Source organism: Lutra lutra, chromosome 13, assembly GCF_902655055.1.
Source record: "Lutra lutra chromosome 13, mLutLut1.2, whole genome shotgun sequence".
In the NCBI taxonomy this organism is placed as follows: Eukaryota; Metazoa; Chordata; class Mammalia; order Carnivora; family Mustelidae; genus Lutra; species Lutra lutra.
This window is the reverse complement of record NC_062290.1, coordinates 68,991,669-69,014,634: the sequence shown is the minus strand read 5'-3', so window position 1 is coordinate 69,014,634 and position 22,966 is coordinate 68,991,669. Positions and strand designations below refer to the sequence as shown.

Here is a 22,966-nt window from a genome sequence, read left to right as displayed (position 1 = left end):
TATACTCACAGGCATGGCTCCAACAGCAGAAAAGGGCCCAAATTCTGAGAAGAACAGTAAAATCCTGCATTCAGGCAAAGAGGTCCTCTGTGCCCTCCTCAGCAACATGTTAATAGGAAGCTAATATAAAAAACACTGTCAAAAGTGGTATTTTGATTTAATGCCAGATGAGAGTGTAAGTAATGTTATTCAATTGACAATTGTCATCAAAGCTTTGAGATATACTATTGGTTGGTAGTTTGGGGGCAAATTTAAGTCCACATAACCTCATGAGCAAGAAATGCACATGTGGAGGAAGTCCCTTAGTCTCTGTGCATATGTGTTTCCCCAGACTATTCTGGGTCCATAGGGAAGTATACAAAACACAGTTTAAAGAAAGGACCTAGGGGCACCTGGGTGGCTCAGTTGGTTGGGCAACTGCCTTCGGCTCAGGTCATGATCCCGGAGGCCCGGAATCGAGTCCCACATCAGGCTCCCAAATCCATGGGGAGTCTGCTTCTCCCTCTCACCTTCTCCCCTCTCATGCTCTCTCACCCTTTCTCAAATAAATAAAATCTTAAAAAAGAAAGAAAGAAAGAAAGAAAGAAAGAAAGAAAGAAAGAAAGAAAGAAAGAAAGAAAAGAAAGAAAGAAGGAAAGAAGGAAAGAAAGAAAGAACGAACCTAGAAGGAAAACATATTGCATTGGATAAATGCTTTGGGCTATGAGTGGGAATGCTGTGTAGATGTTAATGGCATTACAACCTTGTTATTTGGGGGGAATGAGATTTTGGGGGAGCCACATCTAGCTTTTTTTCTGATCACCAAACCAAAGAGGCTTACTTCAACCTTCCATAAATCAATACCTTCTTTCTCGAGTCACAGGAAATTTAAATTCCTCTATTATGTATACACTGGAAACCCATAACTGCAAATCCATCAATTTCCTACCTGTGCTTCGGAAGGTTTTGAAACCAATGTACTGTCAAGAACTTTAGGGTAATAACATGTCCCAGAGACAATCAAATGACATTATTTGTATTCTGGGCTCAGCTATGGGATTCATCCTTGAATCTGTCTTTGAATCCAATCATTGGGGGCACGTGGTTGTGAGTAGTTCTGCCAGATCCACACTGTTTCGTTGACTAGTGGGTACCACCCCTCCCAGTAAGAGTGAGCTAATGCTCCATAGCGAAGGAGACAAATGACAAATTCATTAATTCATTAAAGTCTGGTATTACATTCCTATTGTCTACTCTAGATCTTTTGTTTAAACTAAGCTCTCTGTTAAATGAGTCGTTAAATGGTAGTGTTTGGATTTTCATAATTATATTTGAATTTAACAGGTCTTAAATCAGCAGGAACTTGCGCTGAATTAAACGTTTTAATGTCTGACATGTGCAACTAAGGGGTTAGATAACCTATTTTTGCTACCTGTTTTTCATAAGAAAACTATGAACTCTAATTCATAAATTATCAAGTCCTTTCCTCTAACAGATATAATCCACCGTTCAGCTTTAGAGATAACAAAGATATAAATGGTTCAATGCAGGTAATACTTCATATTTCCACAGGGATAAAGGATGCAGAGCTCTTCCACATGTATCTGCTATGTTCCTGTAATCCTCACGTGTGAGAAGGGTCTCTCTCACGTTTCCACAAGTCTCCAGGTTGGTTTCTGTGAGGGCTCTCTTCACATTTATCAACCTTATTTTGTTCACCCTTGATCACATATACCTCATTTTTCAAAACAAACTGTAAAATGTGTTCTGACGGAAGCATTTTCTACTCATCCATTTGAGATCTGTTATGGGAAAACTCCTTCCTTATAATTGAAAACATACTGAGTAAAACAACGATTTCCAAGCCTGTTTTTAACCTACACTTCCCCCCTCCCAAACAACATCTTATGCAGATCCTGGATACATAAAATAGAGGCAGGCTGCTCTGTCTGGAGCTCCGGGGGTAGCAGACTCCAAAGCCATCTTCCTCATGGCCTCTGTCTGGCTCCCTGCAGCTGTCCCTGAGCCACCTCCTGTGAAGCGTAAGTGCATTCCTCACAAATTATTCATCAAGTTGACACTGGAACATGCAAAAGGCTGTCAACAGCCAGTGGCTTCAGAGCAAGGGCTGTCCTGGGTGATGACAGCCGGAGCCCCACTACGCAATGCTGTGGCTTGGGTCAAGTGAAGGGACCTGGTAGTCATCGAGTAGAGTCCTGTCCGGCAGGTGGGATCCTTGGGGGAAGAGTCCCAGAATGTTTCCCTGAGCAGCCACTCCTGTTTGCTGCAGGGTTTGCTCCCCCAAGACCTTGACCAAGAAGTTGATGTACCTCATTGCCAGGCGAAGCGTTTCATTTTTGCTCAGCTTTTTGTCTGGAGGGTGAGTGGGGATGAGCTTCCTCAGCTTGGCAAAGGCGCTGTTGACATTCTGCTGCCTCCACCGCTCCCTGGTGTTTGTGAAGATCTTCCTGGTCATGTTTGAGCTCCTGAGACAGGAAAGAGAAAGGGCCCTGAGGGCCAGTACTGTGTAAGCGATGGTGGGTGTCGCACATCCTGCCAAGGATTTGAGATGTTAGATCTTTTTGACCCAGGTCAAAATTTAGGAAATTCCACTTCCTCATTTTTAGTTTTGGGGGTTTTTGTTTGCTTGCTTGCTTGCTTTTTCTTTTCCTTTTTTTTTTTTAATATTTATTTATTTATTTATTGGGTCTTCCTTTTAATAAGAGAAGAAAATGTGGCAGAAAAAAGGACAGGGTAAGAACAATACCCTTCAGCCTTTTTCTCCCTGTTTTGAAGCCTCCTATTGCAAGGTGGTTTTATCCCAGTATCCCCACTATTTCTTTTATCACCAACTCCTCCAAATTATTCAGAATCAGGTATAGTATAGGATTTAGTGCTTGCACAGATAAAATATACATTTAGCCAATAGGGAGTTAACTATGGATTCTCAAAAATAAATAAATAAATAAATAAAAACTGTAGTCCTAGGTTTCCCTAATAAGATAATTTGGGGAATGAAGATAATAGTGCAGCAACCTTCTTAGCGGACAGACCTCACCTGGAGAGTTGGGCCTCACTGCACAAGACCTAAAAATCCAGCCTGGGCCACGTTTAGAAGAGGATGAACAGAGTGATGAAGTGTCTTGAACCCCTGTTTTATGAAAGACAGAAGTGGGGCTATTTGGCATGACCAGAAGAAAAGACAAGAGACAGGTAGGTGCTACGGAAAATATTCAGGCCTCCACAAGCCTGTGCTTGGGTGACCTTTCCAACTCGGGGAGAGCTGATTATCACCATCTATTGCTAAATTTTCCTTTGCCATTTTTAATCCATAGAGGCACAGGCCCCTTTTGCCAGGCAGCCTGGATTAACATGCGTTAATGGGAATGCAGATGATGCATGAGCAAACAAAGCCCTCTGAGATCTCAGTGTGCGGTGGGTGCTCTACTCTGAAAATAGGAACCCGTCATCCCTGTTGAAACTCTGGGTGATAAGGAAGCAGTACCCTCACCAGACCCCTGCAGTCCTGGAGGCAGGTCCATCAGGAGCTCAGCACAGGGAGATGCCACCATCTCCCGTCAGAGGGTGTGTGTTCTGGTCACAGCAGCAAACATCAACCAGCTGTGAGGCGCTGCCTAAGTCACTTCACCAACCCGAGCCTCAGTTCCTCAGCTATACAATGGGCATTAATTATACCATCCTTTCCTCACAGTTTGATGTGAAAGCATTCTGTGAACCATAAGCTGAGGAACGTAACTTTGCTTTGTGCCAGGCATCGTTTCTCATGCATTAACTCACACTGCATACATACGCAAGCAGTGTTGGTTGTAGAGACAGTATTGGAGGCACTGCTGGGATTGGCCAAGGGCCACTGACATGGTCCAGAAGTCATTTCACTACACTGTGTGCTGGCATCTCTGCCCTTTGGTAGGAACCAAATGACATCTCAGTTAATTAGAACAAGCCACTCTGTTACCCTCAAGCCCTGACTCTATAGGGATCAGTCGCCAATGGAAGCATCTGCGTGGTGGGTAAGGACAGAGGCTTTGGAGCCAGAACTTGGTTTGGATTTTTGGTTCTGCTCCTTAGCTGAGCAATCTACTTAAACTCTCTGTGTATCAAATGCCTCGTAAGTAAAAGGGGACTCAGGGTGCTACCTGTAAGGACACATAAAATGATCCACACAAACCACTTTAGTGAAGGGTCTGACACACAGCCAGTGGTCAATAAATATTAATCACAATTATTATCTCTACCAATAAAACAGGGAAAAGTAAATGTTCATTGCAACTTAGCATTTTTCTTTCCTAATGAAGAAGCTACAGTGCAGTAGAAAAGGTCTAAGCTTGATTTATGGATTTGTTTGTTCTGCTCTATCTGTCTATGGATGTGTGTTGGGGTGTGTGTGTGTGTGTGTGTGTGTGTGTGTGTGTGCAGAGCAAAATACCTCAAAGGATTCAGGCTAAATTGTTGACCGTGGTTCCCTGGGGGAGGACCATGGGTTGGGGGAAGATAGAAAAAGGAGATGGGTGTGTTTTATCTGACATAGGTGGGTAATTTACATTTTTAGAACTAAAAAGGATTCATATATTATTTGCTTCATAATAGACAAAAGCTAAAAAAGTTTATGGGCTTTAATGTAGAAAGACGTGGCTGTGAATCTCGGCTCCCAATTTCTTAGTTATACGATTCTGAGAAAATCACTTAACTTCTTTAAGCCTCAATTTCTTCTCTGGAAAATGGAAATAAAGCCATTTCCAGGGTTCTTGTGAGGATTTATAATACATTCTGTAAAGCATATAAATACATAAATGAGGCAATACGTGCCTGCTACATAGGTGCTTAATAAATACAAGGCTTCTCTTCCCTATGCAGATGGAAAGGGTCGTTACTCCAAAGAATAGCATTTTTCAGTCATCCATATGGCCCCAGGACACTTCCCCATCCCTGTGCTTATTGCCTTTCCTGCTTCTGTCTGTATTGGAGACAGAGGGCTGTGTTGAGAACCCAGTGATAAGGGAAAGGGATAGCAGCCCAAGCTCACTGGCTGGTTTCAGGCTCCTTCCACCAGCCACTTGGGTCTCTGTGGAGAAACGTTTAGTAGGACCCATGATCCAATTACAATCATACGCACTCTGAGCTTACGTATCAACACTTACTGACCATATGTGGTGGACATGGTGCTGCCTGCTGGATCCTGAGGAAATCAGTGCCTTGTGAATGGAGAGAGCAGCACCTAATCCAGGTATTCTAGGGGCCTTCCAGGCATACCATGTATCCTTCCAAACTGAAGGGGGTGGACCAGGTGATCCGGGAGGCCTCTTTGCTCTAAAAGGCCACAGTGCCCTGCCTATTGCCTTTGATCTCACTTAGTCATGTCTAAATAGCCTCATCTTTTATCTACAATGAAAAATATGAGTGTCATCAGAACTGTAACCAAGTAAAATTAACATATGACAGTTCGAACCTAAATCAAGGGATTTTAAGATAGAAAACTACCCAGTTTAGCTTACACGGAGGCTGGCTGCCTTGCAGCCAGGACTGTGGGAGCAAAGTTATTTTCAAGCTTCCCTTGTCAAAAGAGGGTTTAGCTCACTCACTAAGTCAACTCTGGTCCCTTGTGGTCGGGGTGGGGGGGAGCGTCTTTTTCAAGCTGGAAGAAAAAGATTAAGCAGGATAAACTAACTAGTGTTCTCTTCTAAGAGGGCTCGATTCTATTGTGCTAGAAGCAGACAGAGGAAATGAGAGGAAAAGATGGGCTTCAGAAATGTAGCCTGCCATCCTAGAAGGAGCTTAATAATGCCTTGTTGATTTATCCTCAAGGGTGTTACTCTCCTCCACAGGGGGAAATAGAAATCAGTTCTTTAACAAGCTGGGAGAATTCAAAGCAGTGGTCACTTTACTAATGAACTCATTAAATCAAAGGAAAATTGCACTTAGTGCTTTTCCAGTTGTAAGGACTGATTACTGCTAAGCTTGATTTCAGAATAATTTAAGAGCTTAAAAAAGGCACCAGATGTGACAGAATCAGAAAACATCTGATAGATGTCAAAAGAGAGGTAAAACATGTTGTCTCAGGTCACATGGGGAGTCAGTGGCACAGCCTGTGTCCCATGCCTCTGTATTGATGCATCCTTGTCACCACTGACTTCTGCTAGGTCAGGGTACATAAACTTTTTGCTTGGTTTCTTCTGGGAGTCTGGGGAAACCTAAGGGAGGCCTCAATCCCAGAACAATGATTCAAAATACATAAAGTAAAAAGCCTTTGGTTCCCTCCTCAGAATAATTATTTTAAATGCATGAACTGAAATACATAACACAGAAAATCGCCAAATAATTATTAAAATAATTTTTAAATGCAAAACAGTAATAATATATGCTTTGTTTTTAACATATAAAGTATTTATTACTATAATTTCTACACAGTGATTTGTAATTAAAAGATATGCAATGTCTGTGGATGAAGGTACTTAAGATTTTTATTGGTGACCTCATCACCAGTACTACTTTTTATTACCCACATTAGTAAATAAAGGAAATGCTAAATTTAGATCAAAGGCTACTGGAAATGAAGATGTAATTTTTTCCCATCCAAGTATATAGAACCCCTGATTTTTAGTTCCATGCCTCCGGTTGGGTAGGTGTCACGGACCTGGGGTTAGGAATGCCTAGGCAGGAGGAATGTAATGGTAAATATAATAGGAATATAGGAATATAGGTGTGCACAAACTTCTCTCTACTATATTGTCACCACTGAAGTTAACAAGTTACCAGAGAGAAAAATGACAGTAACGCACCTACAGAAAGTGACCAATGCCCCCAAAAGGGATTGCTGCTTTTTTGTGACAGTGGTTTCTGGACACAGAGCCTGGGGCACCAAGAACATTCCTGCAGTGGCCTGTCCCAGGCATTCGGACTCACATGGCTCTTTGTTCATAAGACTTAAAATTTCTCCTCCTGTCATTTGATCATGTGCATTTGTCTCTTCTTTTGTCTTTTTCTTGAAAATAAGTGAAAACAGACTCCAGAAAGAAAGAGATGGAAGGTGGCCTATAGAGTTGGGTTAGGGAAAGGTACATAAACTCCAACACTGGGAATACTTTTGCCTTTGGAAATCATTATAGAAGTAACACATGCTCATCCAAGAAACAGACAAACAAGCAGTACACAAGTGCATAAAGTTACAAAATAGAAGTGTCTCTATCTATCTATTCAATCCTACTCCCCAGCAGTAGCCAGCTTGGTATGCGTAAATACAATATAGATCCTTTATATAGAATACATATGTCCTTTAAAAATCAGAACACATACACATAATAGTATGTGCTCAACTGTGCACGTTGATGCTCTAAATAAATACATTCACCGTGAGTAACATTCTTTGGGAGGGCATCCCGCTCTCTGGGAGAGCTGCCTCTTCCACCTGCGCCTCCCCGCCTGACGCACCTGAATTCTCCGCCCACCCCGCCCAACCTGTAGCCCCGGTCCACTTCACTTCCTTATTTCTGCCGTTTCCTTTTTATAACCTTCACTCCCCCTAGCCTGAAGTCTGCATCCAGGAAAGCAGCTGGCGCTCAAGTTTCGCACCTGCCAGGTGCGGGGGAGTAGCTCACCCAGACACAGAAGCTACCCTAACGGCCCTCGGGGGTGCTGCGGCGTGCGTTCAGCATCGCATACCAAGGTGAAGCAGCCAGGCCGACACGCACAAGGGCAACGCTTTGCTCCCCCGGAGTCGCACCACCACCCCTACTCAGAAACCCCCGGGTCTTCTCACTGAGTCGACTTGGTAGCTGCTACCAAGTCGCCTGCACACCTCTGTCCTCCTGGGCGAGTGAGGCTCGGATTCCGGGGCTGCGCGGGAGACCGGCGGGCCCACGAACCCGGCCCGGGTAGCGCCCACTTCCCCCCCGGGGTCGACGAACCTCCTCTCCTGGAGCCGGGAGACCGCGCCGTCGTTGTCGCCGTGGCTGGGTGGCTGGCCGTGTGCGCCCTCGCCTGGACGCCGCGCCGCCACAGCTGCCTTTATAGGACGCGGTCCTTTGTCTCCGGGACTCACGGGGCCCCTTCCCGCACGGGATTCCCGCCCTTCCCTCCCCACTCCCTGTCGCCCCGCTTCCCAGGCCCACAACCCAGACCCACAAGATCAGCGGTTGTGGGGGTAGGATCCGAAATCTGCGTTTTCACTAAGCATTCCAAGAGATGAAGATGCACAGCGACGTACAGCGGTCACTGCACTGGGCAGACACCCGGGCTTATGGATCTCCAGGTCCACAGTGCTCAGCACACAGCTTGGTTATTTCAGTGGCCTTCTACTCGGCTTTCTTCTTCTATGCTCTCTCTCTCTCTCTCTCTCTCTCTCTCTCTCTCTCTCTCTCTCTCTGCTATCCAGCATCACCCAGAAGAAACCTATGAAAATCCAGTTTGGATTCATGTCACTTCCTGTTCAAAACCCTTATGTGGCTCTCCATTTCACTCAGAGTTAATCTGAGGTCTTCACAATGGCCCCTAAGATACTCTTCACCTGACCTGTCTCTTTCTTCTCTTCCTGTGGCGTAGTCAAATGTAGCCACCCTGACCATTGTTGTTTCAGGAACACACCAAACACCCTCCCGCCTCAGGGCCTTTGCATTGCTGTCTCTGCCTCCAACACTCTGCCTCCAAGTTATCCATACAGTTTCCCACCTCCACCCCCACCTTCATTCATTTATTCCACCGTTATCACCTACTATGGCCTACCCTATTCAGGTGCAGGGAGACAACTTCAAACAAAACAGACACAAATCCCTGCCCTCAAGGAGCTGACATCCTTCAGATCTTTGGTCAAATGTCATCTTCTCATGCAGATTCTCTGAGAACCACATCTAACATTGTACTTCACACGCATAGGGATTCTTCATCAACCTACTCTGCTTTATTCTCTTTAGTGCTCACTCCCATTTAGTAATTTTTTTAAAAGATTTTATTTATTTGACAGAGAACACAAGTAGGCAGAGAGGCAGGCAGAGAGAGAGAGAGAGGAAGGGAAGCAGGCTCCCTGCTGAGCAGAGAGCCTGATGCAGGGCTCCATCCCAGGACCCTGGGATCATGACTTGAGCTGAAGGCAGAGGCTTTAACCCACTGAGCCACCCAGGCAACCCTCCCCCCCCCCCGCCGATTTTGTAATATTTTACTTATATATTCTATCTCCTCCCAATCCCAGTGAATAGGCATTCATCAAACATTGGTTGATTAATGAATGAATAAGTAATGAATTTCTAGACATCACATTCTCTGAAGGACCCAGCATAGAATTTAGTACAATAAACTCACAATGCATTACAGCTTAGTGGATAAAAGTAAAGGACTCTGGGGTTGCATTACCCAGGTTGAAATCTCTGGTCTAAGTATGGCACTGGCCCAAAAACAGACACATAGATCAATGGAGCAGAATAGAGAATCCAGAAATGGACCCTCAACTCCACGGTCAACTAATCTTTGACAAAGCGGGAAAGAATGTCCAGTGGAAAAAAGACAGCCTCTTCAACAAATGGTGTTGGGAAAATTAGACAGCCACATGCAGAAGAATGAAACTAGACCATTTCCTTACACCACACACAAAAATAGACTCAAAGCGAATGAAAGACCTCAATGTGAGACAAGAATCCTTCAAAATCCTAGAGGAGAACACAGGAGGTAACCTCTTCGACCTCAGCTGCAGCGACTTCTTCCTAGACACGTTGCCAAAGGCAAGGGAAGCAAAGGCAAAAATGAACTATCAGGACTTCATCAAGATCAAAATCTTTTGCACAGCAAAGTAAATAGTCAACAAAACCAAAAGACAACCAACAGAATGGGAGAAGATATTCACTAATGATGTATCAGATAAAGGGCTAGTATCCAAAATCTATAAAGAACTTATCAAACTCAGCACCCAAAGAACAAATAATCCAATCAAGAAACGGGCAGAAGACATGAACAGACATTTCTGCAAAGAAGACATCCGGATGGCCAACAGACACATGAAAAAGTGCTCAACATCACTCACCATCAAGAAAATATAAATCAAAACCACAAAGAGATACCAACTCACACCAGTCAGAATGGCTCAAATTAACCAGTCAGAAAAGAGCCACTCTGGAAAACAGCATAGAGGTTCCTCAAAAAGTTGAAAATAGAGCTACCCTACAACCCAGCAATTGCATTACTGGGTATTTACCCTAAAGATACAAAGGTAGTGATCCGAAGGGGCGTGTGCACCCAAATGCTTATAGCAACAATGTCCACAATAGCCAAACTAAGGAAAGAACCTAGATGTCCATCAACAGATGAATGGATAAAGAAGAGGTGGTATATATATATATACAATGGAATACTATAGCCATCAAAAGAAATGAAATCTTGCCATTTGTGATGTGGATGGAACTAGAGGGTATTATGCTAAGTGAAATAAGTCAATCAGAGAAAGACAATTATCATATGATCTCTCTGATATGAGGAATTTGAGAGGCAGGGCAAGTGGGCCATGGGGAGTAGGGAGGGAAAAAATGAAACAAGAGGGGATCAGGAGGGAGACAAACCATAAGAGACTCTTAATCTCAGGAAACAAACAGGGTTGCTGGGGGTGTAATTGGCGGGGGGGATAGGGTGGCTGGGTTATGGACACTGGGGAGGGTATGTGCTATGGTTAGTGCTGCGAAATGTGTGAGCCTGATGATTCACAGACCTATACCCCTGGGGCAAATAATACATCTCTAGTCTACCCCATTTATGTGATCCTAGGCAAATTATATAACTTCTTCCTGCCTAAGTCTCCTCATCTGGAAAATAGGGACAGTGATAGGATTGTAAGGATAGCTACTGGCTAGCTTCCCTGGGAGAGGATTATATAGCCCCACCCATTGCCATGGACTGACAGTGCCTCCCTGTAGGTGATGGAGAGGACTTCCCCAACCACCATGGGGCTTGGCCATGTGACTTGCATCAGCCAATGGGATGTGAGCAGACCTGCTGTCTGAGGTGATGGAGTGGGAGCTTTAAGAGTGATTCTAGTTGGGCTATCATGTGAAAGTTATGTTTGGGGCTGCTCTTTCAGCCTGAAAGGCATGGAGCAAACCCATAACCAACCATGGCCCTCCTGTAACATGAGTGAGGGCTAAATCTTTGCTGGTGTAAGTCACTGAGACTTTGGGGTTATTTGTCCCCCTCCTCAAAAATTTAAAAAGCTGTTGCACGAATTATTAGAGTCTCAGGAGGCAAGAAGGTGTAGAAAATGCTACATCTGACTTCATGGGATTCACAGCCTTTGGGAGGGAGAGACATGACAAAAATGACTAAATACAAGACAGTCCTGAGTGCCAGAGAGTATGAACTTGGAAATGGGGAGGAACACTAATTCTAGCTGGAGGATCAGAGATTGCTTGTGGGAGGGATGGCATTTAAACCAGGCCCTGACGCAAGGCTGCTTCTGACATTTGTGGGACCCAGGAGAAAGGTACAAATGGAGACTCCTGACCCATTCCCATTCTTTTCTCACTGCTTAGCTCTGTTCTACTCTGTGAAGGGCCTTATGTGTATGATGTGGACTCCCAGGTCACATGGGCCTCAGGAAGAGCCCTGTGTAGGTTCTAAAAATGGCCACTGGAGCAGAAATTCAGGTCCTAGATACCCAGAATGTGATCCAGAATGTGGGAAATGGGCCCCAGCTGGGTACTGGAGGAGGGCTAGTACAGGGCCATCTAAAGCACATCTAAAAAGGCAGGGGTCCCCGTTGCCTGGGTATCTGGGGTGAAGGATGGGAAGACTGCAGGAATTAAACAGGTAGGAGTGGAGAAGACAGTCATGTGACGCCAGCTGTGTGGACTGAGGATGGGAGCCATATGTTTAGATTTACAGGTTACAAGGCTCATTCTGGTGGCAATGCAAAGGATGAATTGGAGGGTGAGTTGGAGAAAATTAATTGGTCAACTTGTGCACAAAGGGGACCTTTAGAAACACAACTTGATATTTCCAGCAAACATCCCCAATTCGTCCTCTTTCTGCTCTTCTGTTTCCTCTATGCGCTGTGGAAGGGGAACTGTGGCCTCCCACTGCCCATGCTTTTCTACCGTGCCCTGTTATATCACAATTCTGATAGACCGCAGGTTATATTTTAAACCAAGGGCTTATACTACCCTTTATCTTAGCCAAAAGCTTGTAAGGGAATATATGTGCTTAACGGCATATTCTGAGATTGTAAAAAAAGAATTGTGGCAACTGGACCACAAGATCAGAAATGTGTGATGCAAAATAAAACAAGAAGCTGTAAGTGGGATCTGTGCACAGCTGGACACGAGCTTCAGAGAAAGGGGCACAACTGACCAGGGTCGACATCTGTTTTCTTCTCCAACCTGTCTTACACACTATTGTTGCCTTTATCATTGTTAAAATGGGGAAACATTTTGGAACACCATGCCACCAGCAGTGATTCTTCAGATGATGGGCCCTCTCCCATCCCAGTATCCCAGTGCTGGGTGTTAGGGGCTAGGTCCAGTTCCGCAGGGGAAGGGGTTGAAGGAGGAATTTACATAATCCTATTATTGGGGGATTAAGTTTGGGCAGCTAAACGCCTCTCTGTGCTCAAGCTAAAACCCTTACTATTCATGGCTCTCACTGCCCCCTGGAGAGACTGCACCTGCAGACCCCTGGTGAGGGAAGGGCAGGTCGCTAGGATAGCCTGGTTCTACTGGCTTAATTGATCTGTCTGGATTAGCCTGTGAACACTGGACCTCTAGTCCTCCGTGCAGGGGTTGTCAGTTTCAGAAGAGACCAAACCTGAGGGTTTCAGAAGGGATTTCTGTCAGCCCAGGTGGTTGTGGGCCAAGGTCATTTTGGCTGGAGGTCAAGTATCAGCCTTATTTATCCAATCTTAAAACTCCTTCCTCCCCTCTCATTTCTAACTCCCTTTCCAATCCCCAATTCTGCATTTCCAGGACCCAATCCATCCATCCATCTCTCCATCCATCCATCCATCCATCCATCCCTTCTTCTGTCCACCTACTGTGTATGCAGCCATCAATTTATTCATCACATGGATTAGCTAGTTCTTGATAGTTAATAGAATTCACTAGTAAATCCTTTCAGGTAGGTTTTGTTCCTTCAGGTGTTCTATCTCTTTTTTTTTTTAAAGATTTTATTTATTTATTTGACAGACAGAGATCACAAGTAGGCAGAGAGGCAGGCAGAGAGAGAGAGGGAGGAAGCAGGCTCCCTGCTGAGCAGAGAGCCCGATGCTGGGCTCGATCCCAGGACCCTGAGACCATGACCTGAGCCGAAGGCAGAGGCTTAACCCCCTGAGCCACCCAGGCGCCCCAGGTGTTCTATTTCTTAAGTTAATTTTGGTACTTTGACATATAAACTTTGACATTTTCAAAATCATTAATAAAGTGCTATATATAGCTATTTGATGATTTTAAAATATATATATATCTGGAGCACCTGGGTGGCTCCATCAGTTAAGAGTCTGCCTTTGGTTCAGGTCGTGATCCTATAGTTCTGGGATCGAGCCCCAAGTTGGGGTCCCTGCTTGGTGGGGAGCCTGCTTCTCCCTCTCCCTCTGTCCCTCCCTCCCGCTCATGCTCTCTCTAATAAATAAATAAAGTCTCTTAAAAAATGAAAATAAAAAATATATCTACCGGTATTTGTGTTGCCTTTCACAGTTCTCATGATATGTGTTCTCTCTCTTCTTGATTAGCTTTGCAGAATCTTACACATTTTATTGTTCTTTTTGAAAACTACCCCTGTGTTCCAACATTTTTATGATTTTCTAATGTATTAATGTCTACTCTATTAAATCTGTTTTCTCATTTGCTTATGTTTATTTCATTCTCTCTCCACCTCCCATTCTTAGATTGAATGTTTATTTTATTAATTTTCAGGCTATGAATTTTCTCCTAACATACCTTTGGTGTCGCTCTGTGTTTCCATTTATACTATCATTGTCATTAGTTTCTAACATCTGTTGCTTATTTTAATTTTTCTTTTTGAAAGTATTTTTAAAATTTCTTTATGGTGGTATTTTTTGGAAACAATTTTCCATTAATTTCTAATTTCATTGTGGTATAGTCAAAGATATGCTCTCTATTTTTTTGCTTCGGGATATTTATTGAGAACTTCTATTTGGTAAAACATGATCAACTGTTATAAATGATCCATAGCAATAGAAAAGGAGGTAAATATCCTGTTTAAAAAATAAAATGCTTTTATATACCTCCAGTAAATCGGTTCTTCACCTCCTTCTTGGAAGTTTTGGTCTGTTTTAATCTCTTTGACAGAGCTGTATGAAAATCTCCCTCCACTGCTTCATGTCTGTTCCCTCCTTTCAGTTTTTCCAGGACTACTTGGTTTAGATCTTTATATTTTAAGATACAATGCATTTGAAACATGAAGACTCATGGAAGCTTCATTGATTAAGAGAATAAACCCCATATCAATATAAAAATGGCCTTCTTTGCCTTGCTTCTTGTCATGAATTTTATATTATGATAACCTACTCTGCATTTTCCAAATAAAACTGTGCTCATTATTTTACAATTAATTCATAGGTGTGTGGGTGTGACTCTTGGTCATAGGTTTTATCTTTCTGTCAAACTTTATTCGGTAAATTAAAATTCTTTAGACTCGGTGTTTTAAGGAAGCCCCATCACCATGGTGAATTCTTCAAAGCAAATCTCATTCTGGTTTACTTGCTCATTGGCTTGCCTGCTATACACTGTAAATGTCAAGAGGGCAAGGACTTAGCTTCGTTAATCACTAAACCCCACAAACTGTGCTCGCTGCTCATAAAAGCTGCTTGATAAGACATTTGTTGAATGAATGCAAGACAGCGCTGACTCATTTCTCCAAACAGCTGCCCCCAGCCTTCTGTCCTAAGACACATAGCTTGTTTCTATGGAACGAATGTTTCCAAGGCCATGGGAGGGTTTTGGTGATTGTTTGCTTTTTTAAGGAGAAGAGAAGAGCATTCTGGCTGCTGTACCCAGGGTGGGCGAGAAAAGATGTGAGGAGACTAGCTAGCAGGCTGTGACAGGAGAGCGGATACTGTTTGACCTCGGGGGTGATATGGAGCACCAACTGGGGGCCAGGGGCCAAATTCTCTATCCCATTATTTTGCACTGGGACTAGGTGTGATGCAAGGAGTTACAGCCAATTTTTCCATTTCATATGAGAAATTATATGCTTTGATTATAAAGTGACATAACAAGTTATCATCCTTGACAAAACAAAATATTGTTCCCAAACAAGTGAAATACCAAAAAGTATGCCCAAAGAAGCAAGATTTCACCTGCAGCTGACTCTGTTGTACCAGTGGTCCTTAGACAAACATCTTTCCAGAGCCAGCAGAGGCTGTAAATTCTCACGGACATTAATGTCACTCCATTCACAGGACCCACAGAGCCACTTAGTGATTAGCTCACCTCCTCCGAAGCTTTCCTACCTCCCCTTCTCTAACCTCCTGCAAATAAAAAAATAAATAATAAAGCAAGTGGCTGCAGAGAAGAGCAGGTGATGTAGGAAACCAGGGCATCTGGAAGGACAAATAAGCTGACATGGTCCACATCTCTACTAGAGCTCTGGAAAGGGCGTTGGATGAGTGAGAGCTTTAGTCTTCTCTCATAGGGAAAGAGAGATGTGGCTGCTTTATCACTATTTTTGGACTTTCCTGTGGTCATTTCCTAGTCATGACAGCAAAGGAAAGATGCTGGAATCTGCAGACTAGTTTCTTTTTTTTTTTTTTTTAATTTTTTATTTTTTCAGCATAACAGTATTCATTATTTTTGCACTACACCCAGTGCTCCATGCAATCCGTGCCCTCTACAATACCCACCACCTGGTGCCCCCAACCTCCCACCCCCCACCCCTTCAAAATTCTCAGATCGTTTTTCAGAGTCCATAGTCTCTCATGGTTCACCTCCCCTTCCAATTTCCCTCAACTCCCTTCTCCTCTCCATCTCCCCTTGTCCTCCATGCTATTTGTTATGCTCCACAAATAAGTGAAACCATATGATAATTGACTGCAGACTAGTTTCTGATGTGCACTGGTCTCATGGCCCTGGACATACTCACAGATAGACACAGTCAAGGAAAAAATGGTATTGCTTTAGAAGGAAACAAACCTGCTGTCCACTGGCTTTTTCCCCTGCAGCTACAGTGACTTTAGTTGACAAAAGAAGAGAAACAATATCACTCTGTAAACAAAGTTATCCTTACTTGGAAGGCTGCCATAGGCTGACACCAGGCATCCCGCATTTCAGAAGCAGCCAACATTGAATCTCAGGGCTGATCCTCCACCAGATTCAAATGTAAGATCCTGTCTGAATAAAGAAGAGGGGAAAGGTGAGTGATTCATCCACAGGCAGATCTGCAAAGATTTCCTGCAGTGCTGTAACACACTCTTCTTGATGCCTCTTCTTGTTTCCTCTGTTTTCTCTGTCTGCTGTCTAATCCTGTGCCTTGCCTGGGATAAGTACAATGATAAGGTTACTGGTTCTGATTGCAAGGAGAGGAATTTATTATTTGCTTTACAGGTCCATGCTGCTTTGTTGCCTTCCCAGGTAAACTGGCTACTTATTTAAGAAGTATTTAACAATTATTTTTAAGAATTTTATTTAAGAAATAAAAAACTGATTGAATTGTTTAATTGTAAACAAACAAACACATATTTTCCCTTCTGAGGCTGGTTTCTATAACCTGGAAATCAGGCTGGTGGGCTATGAATTCAGTGGGGTGAAGTCCTAAGCAATTCCTAGTGGGTAACAGCTAAGAGAAGGCCTTTACTGTGGTCGCAGAGGCAGACTGACTGGTGTCTGAATCCTTCTCCCACATTAGTCTTCCACTTTCAATTTCTCAGCTGTGAATTGGAAACCTCAGCTTCATGGCTTATTGTGAATTTTTGCAGTAAATGCTTAAAAATGGTGAGAACAAGCATCTATCAAGAATCATACTTTCTCAGTAAACAATTGTGTTTTCATTTTTGTTGCCAGAAAAACTCGATCCAAAAACTAAATGGAAAGCCTAAACACATGCCTCTAATATCCTCCAAAGGGCACTTTCATTTTTTTCTTTCTTTTGCCCAACCCACCCATCCTGGCTCCAACTTCTCTCCTTCGAGTTGCTTTGGGTCCTATGCTGCTAAGAAGCATTTATTTCCTTCTAGAATTTGAAGCAAACAGAGCCCAGAGCTGGATAAGGGAGATATCAAAGAGGGGAAAGAAAAGCTTCCATTGAGCATCGGGCTCTCTCTTACAATTAATTGCCACTCTCCAGCTCCCCAGGCCCAGCACCCCTTGGTAACACCCAGGCACACACATGCACACACATATCTCCTTTAGGACACCTGGTGTTGAGGCCTGTCCAGAACAAATGTTGACCATTGCCACAGGGGCACATAACTGCTTCAAGTGAGTAGGCTTTTCTTCCCATAGTTACAGCTAGAGGGATACACAACCCTGGGTGCACCCAGCTGCTCGTACTCTTAAGACCAGGCTTGTTTGGCCTTCACTCTAGACCTGGAGCAGAGAGTGCTACTTCTAGCCAATAACCTCAAGGGTAGTAGGAAAGCAAAGGGGGGTGGGAGTGAGCAGAACCAGGTACTGGAGAAAAGAAAGAGGTGGAGTGTGACTCCCCTTCTCCCCTTTATATTCTCTGGTCTTTGTTTAAGAGACATGACTCATCAAATGGGTCCCCTAGATGGGGATTTGGATGCTCTGTGGGCAGCAGATAAGAGTACAGCCTTCTTACAGAAAGTAAATTTATTGAATACTCCCCATAAAGTCAATAATGTCAGGCTTATCAGCTGTCCTCATTCTCCGCTCAGCTCCCTGGGGACCAGACTTGAAATAAAGGCCACCGCTCCAGGGGCTGGAGAATGGAGGCACAGGATAGGGCTGGGAAGGGGCCTCTGCCCCCTTGGGCTATATTTTAGGCAGGTGGGGAAAAATCTGCCAGGCCTGAGCTGCCCAGAGCCCTCAGCTCTCCAGACTGACAAATCCCAAACCAAACACATCCACTGAGGGGATGACCAGGCACCCCCTTAGTCCTCAAATTCAGCAGATGTTTTCAGGATGCTCCACTGGGGGTTTCTTAGGACAATTAGAGGATGTTATTTTAAATGTAACCAATAAAAAACCTACAGAGGAAACCTTGATTTCTTGCCACAGTTCTCACGTTCACTTTAATACAGATACTCCTGTGCTACCCAAGAGCACATCAACTTTTTCTAGCTGGTGGAGATCTGGTTTCCTTGCAAGTTGCCTTAAATCAGTCAGTTGCCAGCTAGAGTTTCAGATATGATTCCAAAACTCACACAGTAGCTGAATCAGACTGTTTTGTTTGTTTGTTTGTTTGTTTAACAGGATACAACCTGTGCTTGGCTCCTCTCCTCCTACATTTGACACACACGGGATCCAAGCAGGCATGAAGGCTGGCCCAGACCTCATCAGTGAGTAGTCCCGGCTTCAGCAATCTGACCCAGGCAGAAGAATCTGGCTGGGTAGAAATGGAGAAGAGTGAAAACAAGATGGACTTGGCCTGGCCTGATTTTGAAGCCTAGAATGGCCCAGAAAGCCAGTGGGGACCCAAGCTGTCCTATGGGGATAGGAGGTAGGGTGGGGGAGAGTAAAGTCAGTTGTTAGCATAAGCTGCCCTCCTTGTACAACTAGAATAGCTCCTCCTTCCTCTTTGGAGACCAGAGTCTCCAGAGTAAACAGGCAATAGAGAAATGAGAACAAAGTTAAGACCTGGGATTTAATATCTCTGTTGAGTCCTCTCCTTTCTGACTTCTGCTTTCCCCAGTTCCCATAGTTAAGCCTTGTCCTCACACAGAGAGTATGTCCTGTCGTGGTTTCCAGCTGAAGTAACAGGTGTAGAAATGGCTCCAGCCTCTTCCCCACATCTCCCACACTGCATGCATTGTGCTATTCCAGGTCTGACATTGACCACTATGATCTCACTCCTCCACCCCCTTTCCAGAAGTTGCTTTTCTAATACTTCTCCAGAACCCGGGACCTCACTATCAACTCTCCTGCCCCAATTCATCTGACTAAGCTTTTGCCCTGGCTCTCTAATTCCCTGAATTCTTTAGATCACACCCCACCTCAGTCCTGTCATACTTCTCTGTGGTCCACAGCACAGCTCTTGAGCCCCACTTCCCAGAACAGTACCCAGTGCCCCTCAGCCTTGCGCTTTTCCTGTTCCCGGATGCCCTGTGTCTGTGTCTGGCGCTGGCTGGGAATTCCTAAGAGTGACCTTACCTGATCCACTTGGCATCTTATACCCACTTGGGTAAGCCTCTGTCCTCTATCTCTGAAACTGTAGGGATCCCAGGGTTTCTGAGATCTGTCTCATGGAACTTAAATTCTCCCAAATCCCCACTCTAGCTTTCATGAATATTTGCTGAGTCAACGAATGAACCTCAGCTCTCAACACAGTGCCTGTTGGATAGTACTTTAGCCAGGAGTGCTCATTAAAGACATGATGTTCTTATTCAAATAACCTTTCTACGCTTTCTCTTCTCCAAACTTCATAGCAGGATATTCAGTCCTTCACCCCCAATCTGCTCCTTTCCCACTTTTCTAGTTGTGTGTGTGTGTGTATGTGTGTCTGTGTGTCTAATTTTTCTATTTATCCATCTAAGACCAGGTGGTCTTAAGTACCGTCCTATAAAGCCCATGCCATGATTCCACTGATCATTTCACTAACAATGCCTTAAGATCCAGTTGCACCGCATTGTCCCTTCCCTGCCCTCTTTCGTGGAGCTTTTTTCTAGGCTTGGGTGCTCAGGCTGCCTTCTACAAAGCCGGGAACTTTGGTCTACTTATCTAAGCTTGGTCTTTGTGAATCAATTCTGTTAAGTGTTGTTTTAATCCCATGTCCTGTCTCCCCAAAAAAGCATGCACCTGTGCCCTGGAGGCCAGAGTCATTTCTTATCACCAGACCTCAGGACAGGGCCCTATACCCAGGAGAACTCTTAAATACCTAATCTTACAGAAAAATTATTACTTGGGTTTATCAGGAAAATATAAGTTCATAGGATTTATTCCAAAAGCAGAAATAAAAGCCACTAAAGATAATATTGACAATAGCTCTCACTTATTAAACATCTACTATGTACTAAACGGTGTACTAGATGCTGTGGATTTCCTGTATTTCTTATAATAACCCTTATAGGTAGATACTAATCTTAGCCCCATTAGATTAAAAACAAAACAAACAAAAAAAAACCAACCCTGGAACTCAGAAGTTAAATAACTAGCCCAAGATCACAAAACTAGGAAGTGACACCCCTGGATTTGAGTCCAGATTTATACAATAGCAAAGCCCTTCCTGGTTCCATCAAACACTCTGGATGTGCATTATCTATGCTCGCTGCTAGCTACATGATGCTATTTAACTAATTAAAATTAAACATTCAGTTCCTTGGTTACATTTGCCACATTTCGAGTGCTCAGTAGTCACATGTGGCTAGTGGCTGCTGTATTGGACTGTGCAGACAGAGATCATTTCCAGCATCACAGGATGCTCTGTTTGGACAGCACTGCTATAGACACTCTGGTCTTCCACTAGAATATGGGGAAGGATGGCTCCTAGTAAATTATAACTGGCATGATACGAGGAGAGGACAGATTCTTAAGAGCAAAGGTTTTCCCTTTGTCTGTGAAGTCAGAGAGACGGATCAGACGGTTGCAGTTTGGGCTCCAAAACAAACTCCTGCACACTACATCTATCACTCTTCTAAGTGACCTGAAAGACATTTCGTGGTAATAAACATTCAGAAAATTAGTCCTCCAATCACCCTTCCTGCAATATTCACTAGAAAATATTCTCCAGGGCGCCTGGGTGGCTTAGTGGGTTAAGCCGCTGCCTTCAGCTCAGGTCATGATCTCGGGGTCCTGGGATCGAGTCCCGCATCGGGCTCTCTGCTCAGCAGGGAGCCTGCTTCCCTCTCTCTCTCTCTCTCTCTGCCTGCCTCTCCATCTACTTGTGATCTCTCTCTGTCAAATAAATAAATAAAATCTTAAAAAAAAATATTCTCCAAATTACTTAAACTATAGAAAAAGATGGAATTTAAACAATTTAGGTGAGGAAAAAAAAAGCCTGGTGATAAATATGAAATCAATTAAACTTACAAAAGCCTAAGAATAATGACACCAGCTGCTAAAGGAGTTTTGCTGGTAAATCAAATTGGGGAAAAGTCAACTAAAAATGACACAAAAGAATAAAAATGAATTTTAAAGAAGATTATTAAATTTACAGAGCAAATCAATGAAGAACTGGAGGAAAGAAAGGAGAAAAACAAAACAAAAACCTAAAAATCTGTCTTCTAAAAAATTGTGACGAGATTTTTCCTTTACGTTTTTTATAAAGAGTGTTATACGAGTTTTTATACATTGTTGAAGGGTAGTCTCTAGTAAAATCATAGTACAAACCATAGGGTACAGTACACATGCAAAAAGAAAACCATAAAAGAGACAACTACAGTATTTGTTGTTATCACTATTTACAATTTTAGCCATTCTAATAGGTGTGCAGTGATGTCATTGTGATGTAATTTGCATTTTCCTGATCAACATTGTTGAACATCCTTTTTAAAAAGTTGTATTAATAATCAATATTATAGCTCTCTCCTTTTACTTCTCTATTATCAATGATAGCTTTGACTCCCTCCAGAAAGTGCTGTTACATTTAGCACCTTTGCTCAGCAGTTTATAGATAGCTTTGCAGGGGGAGAATAGTCCTAGGGAAACATTCTTTATGGGAAGAACAGTAAAGTTATAAAGTTAGGTTAGAGATAAAAGTGTGCTAACTTTTAGTAAAGATGGACGTTTCCACAACATTTCTAGAAAATGCTACATTTTGGGAGAGGAATATGCTGAAATCCAGATTTTGTATGTTTGCATCCAAAGCAAAAAAATAAAAGCCTCCACAACACAAAGTTTGAGGAAGCAGAGCTGAGGCAGAGGATAAACTACCTGGAAGCTCCCCTATCACAGTCACTTGTCATACCAGCGACAACAGAGAAAACGCTTTCTAATTATCAGCTAAGCAAGGACTGATTTATTAATATTTGCTTCAGTTATATTTCAGGAGGTGTTCATGGAAGAAATTATGACAAGGAAAAATGGCAACATTTCCCCCAGTTTTATAGAGATATAAATGCCTACAATATTGTATAAGTTTAAAGTATACAACATAATTATTTGATATATGTATTGTGAAATGATCACTACAAGTTTAGTTAATACCCATCACCTCACATAGCTAAAAATGCTTTCTTGTGATGAAACTGTCTTAGCAACTTTCAAATATACAATAGACTATTGTCAACTCTACTCATCATGCTTGACATTATATCCCCCAAATTTGTCTTATAACAGGCAGTTTGTACCTTTTGACTACTCTCATCCAATTTGTCCAGTCCCTACCCCCTCTGCCTCTGGCAATCACCAATCTGAGTTTGGTTTTTCTAGTTCCCACATGTAAAATGAGATCATATAATTATTTTTCTGTCTGATATTTCCCTTAACATAATGCCTTCGAGGTCTACTAACATTGTCACAGTGGCAGAATTTCCCTCTTTTATTTCTTGGACCCAATATTACTTGGCTAAGAAATATTCCATTCTCTGTATATACCACATCTTCTTATCCATTCATATGTACAGGGGGTGTGGAAATCTCTTTGGGATAATGATTTCATTTCCCTCAGATAAATATCCAGAAGTGCAATTGCTGGATCATGTGGTAGCTCTATTTTTAATTTTTTGAGGAAATTTCATATTCTTCCTAGTGGCTACACCAATTCACATTCCCATCAGCAATGAATAAGAGTTCCTTTTTCTGCACATTCTCATCAACACTTGTTAGCTCTTGTCTTTTAAAAACAGCCATTTTTTAAAATTTTAACTAATCAAAATTACTTCATTCCACAAAATGTTACATGCAGGTTTATAATTTCATGAATTAGCATTTCTCTT

The 22,966-nt window shown here is 43.0% G+C and overlaps 1 protein-coding gene across 2 annotated transcripts; it reads right to left on the bottom strand.

Moving 5' to 3' along the window:
* Positions 1–674: 674 nt before the first annotated feature.
* TAL2 (TAL bHLH transcription factor 2) lies at positions 675–16,307 on the bottom strand. 2 transcript variants are annotated; one of them, XM_047700511.1, is made up of 2 exons: positions 16,204–16,307; positions 675–2,489 (listed from the first exon to the last, which is right to left on the bottom strand). In XM_047700511.1, exons 1-2 carry the CDS (start codon positions 16,233–16,235, stop codon positions 2,138–2,140), a joined length of 384 nt encoding a protein of 127 aa, XP_047556467.1. In that variant the 5' UTR covers positions 16,236–16,307; the 3' UTR covers positions 675–2,137. The 2 variants fall into 2 exon arrangements, with proteins under 2 accessions (XP_047556467.1, XP_047556468.1); XM_047700512.1 differs by lacking the exon at positions 16,204–16,307 and adding an exon at positions 7,902–7,958.
* Between the last annotated feature and the right edge of the window lie 6,659 nt (positions 16,308–22,966).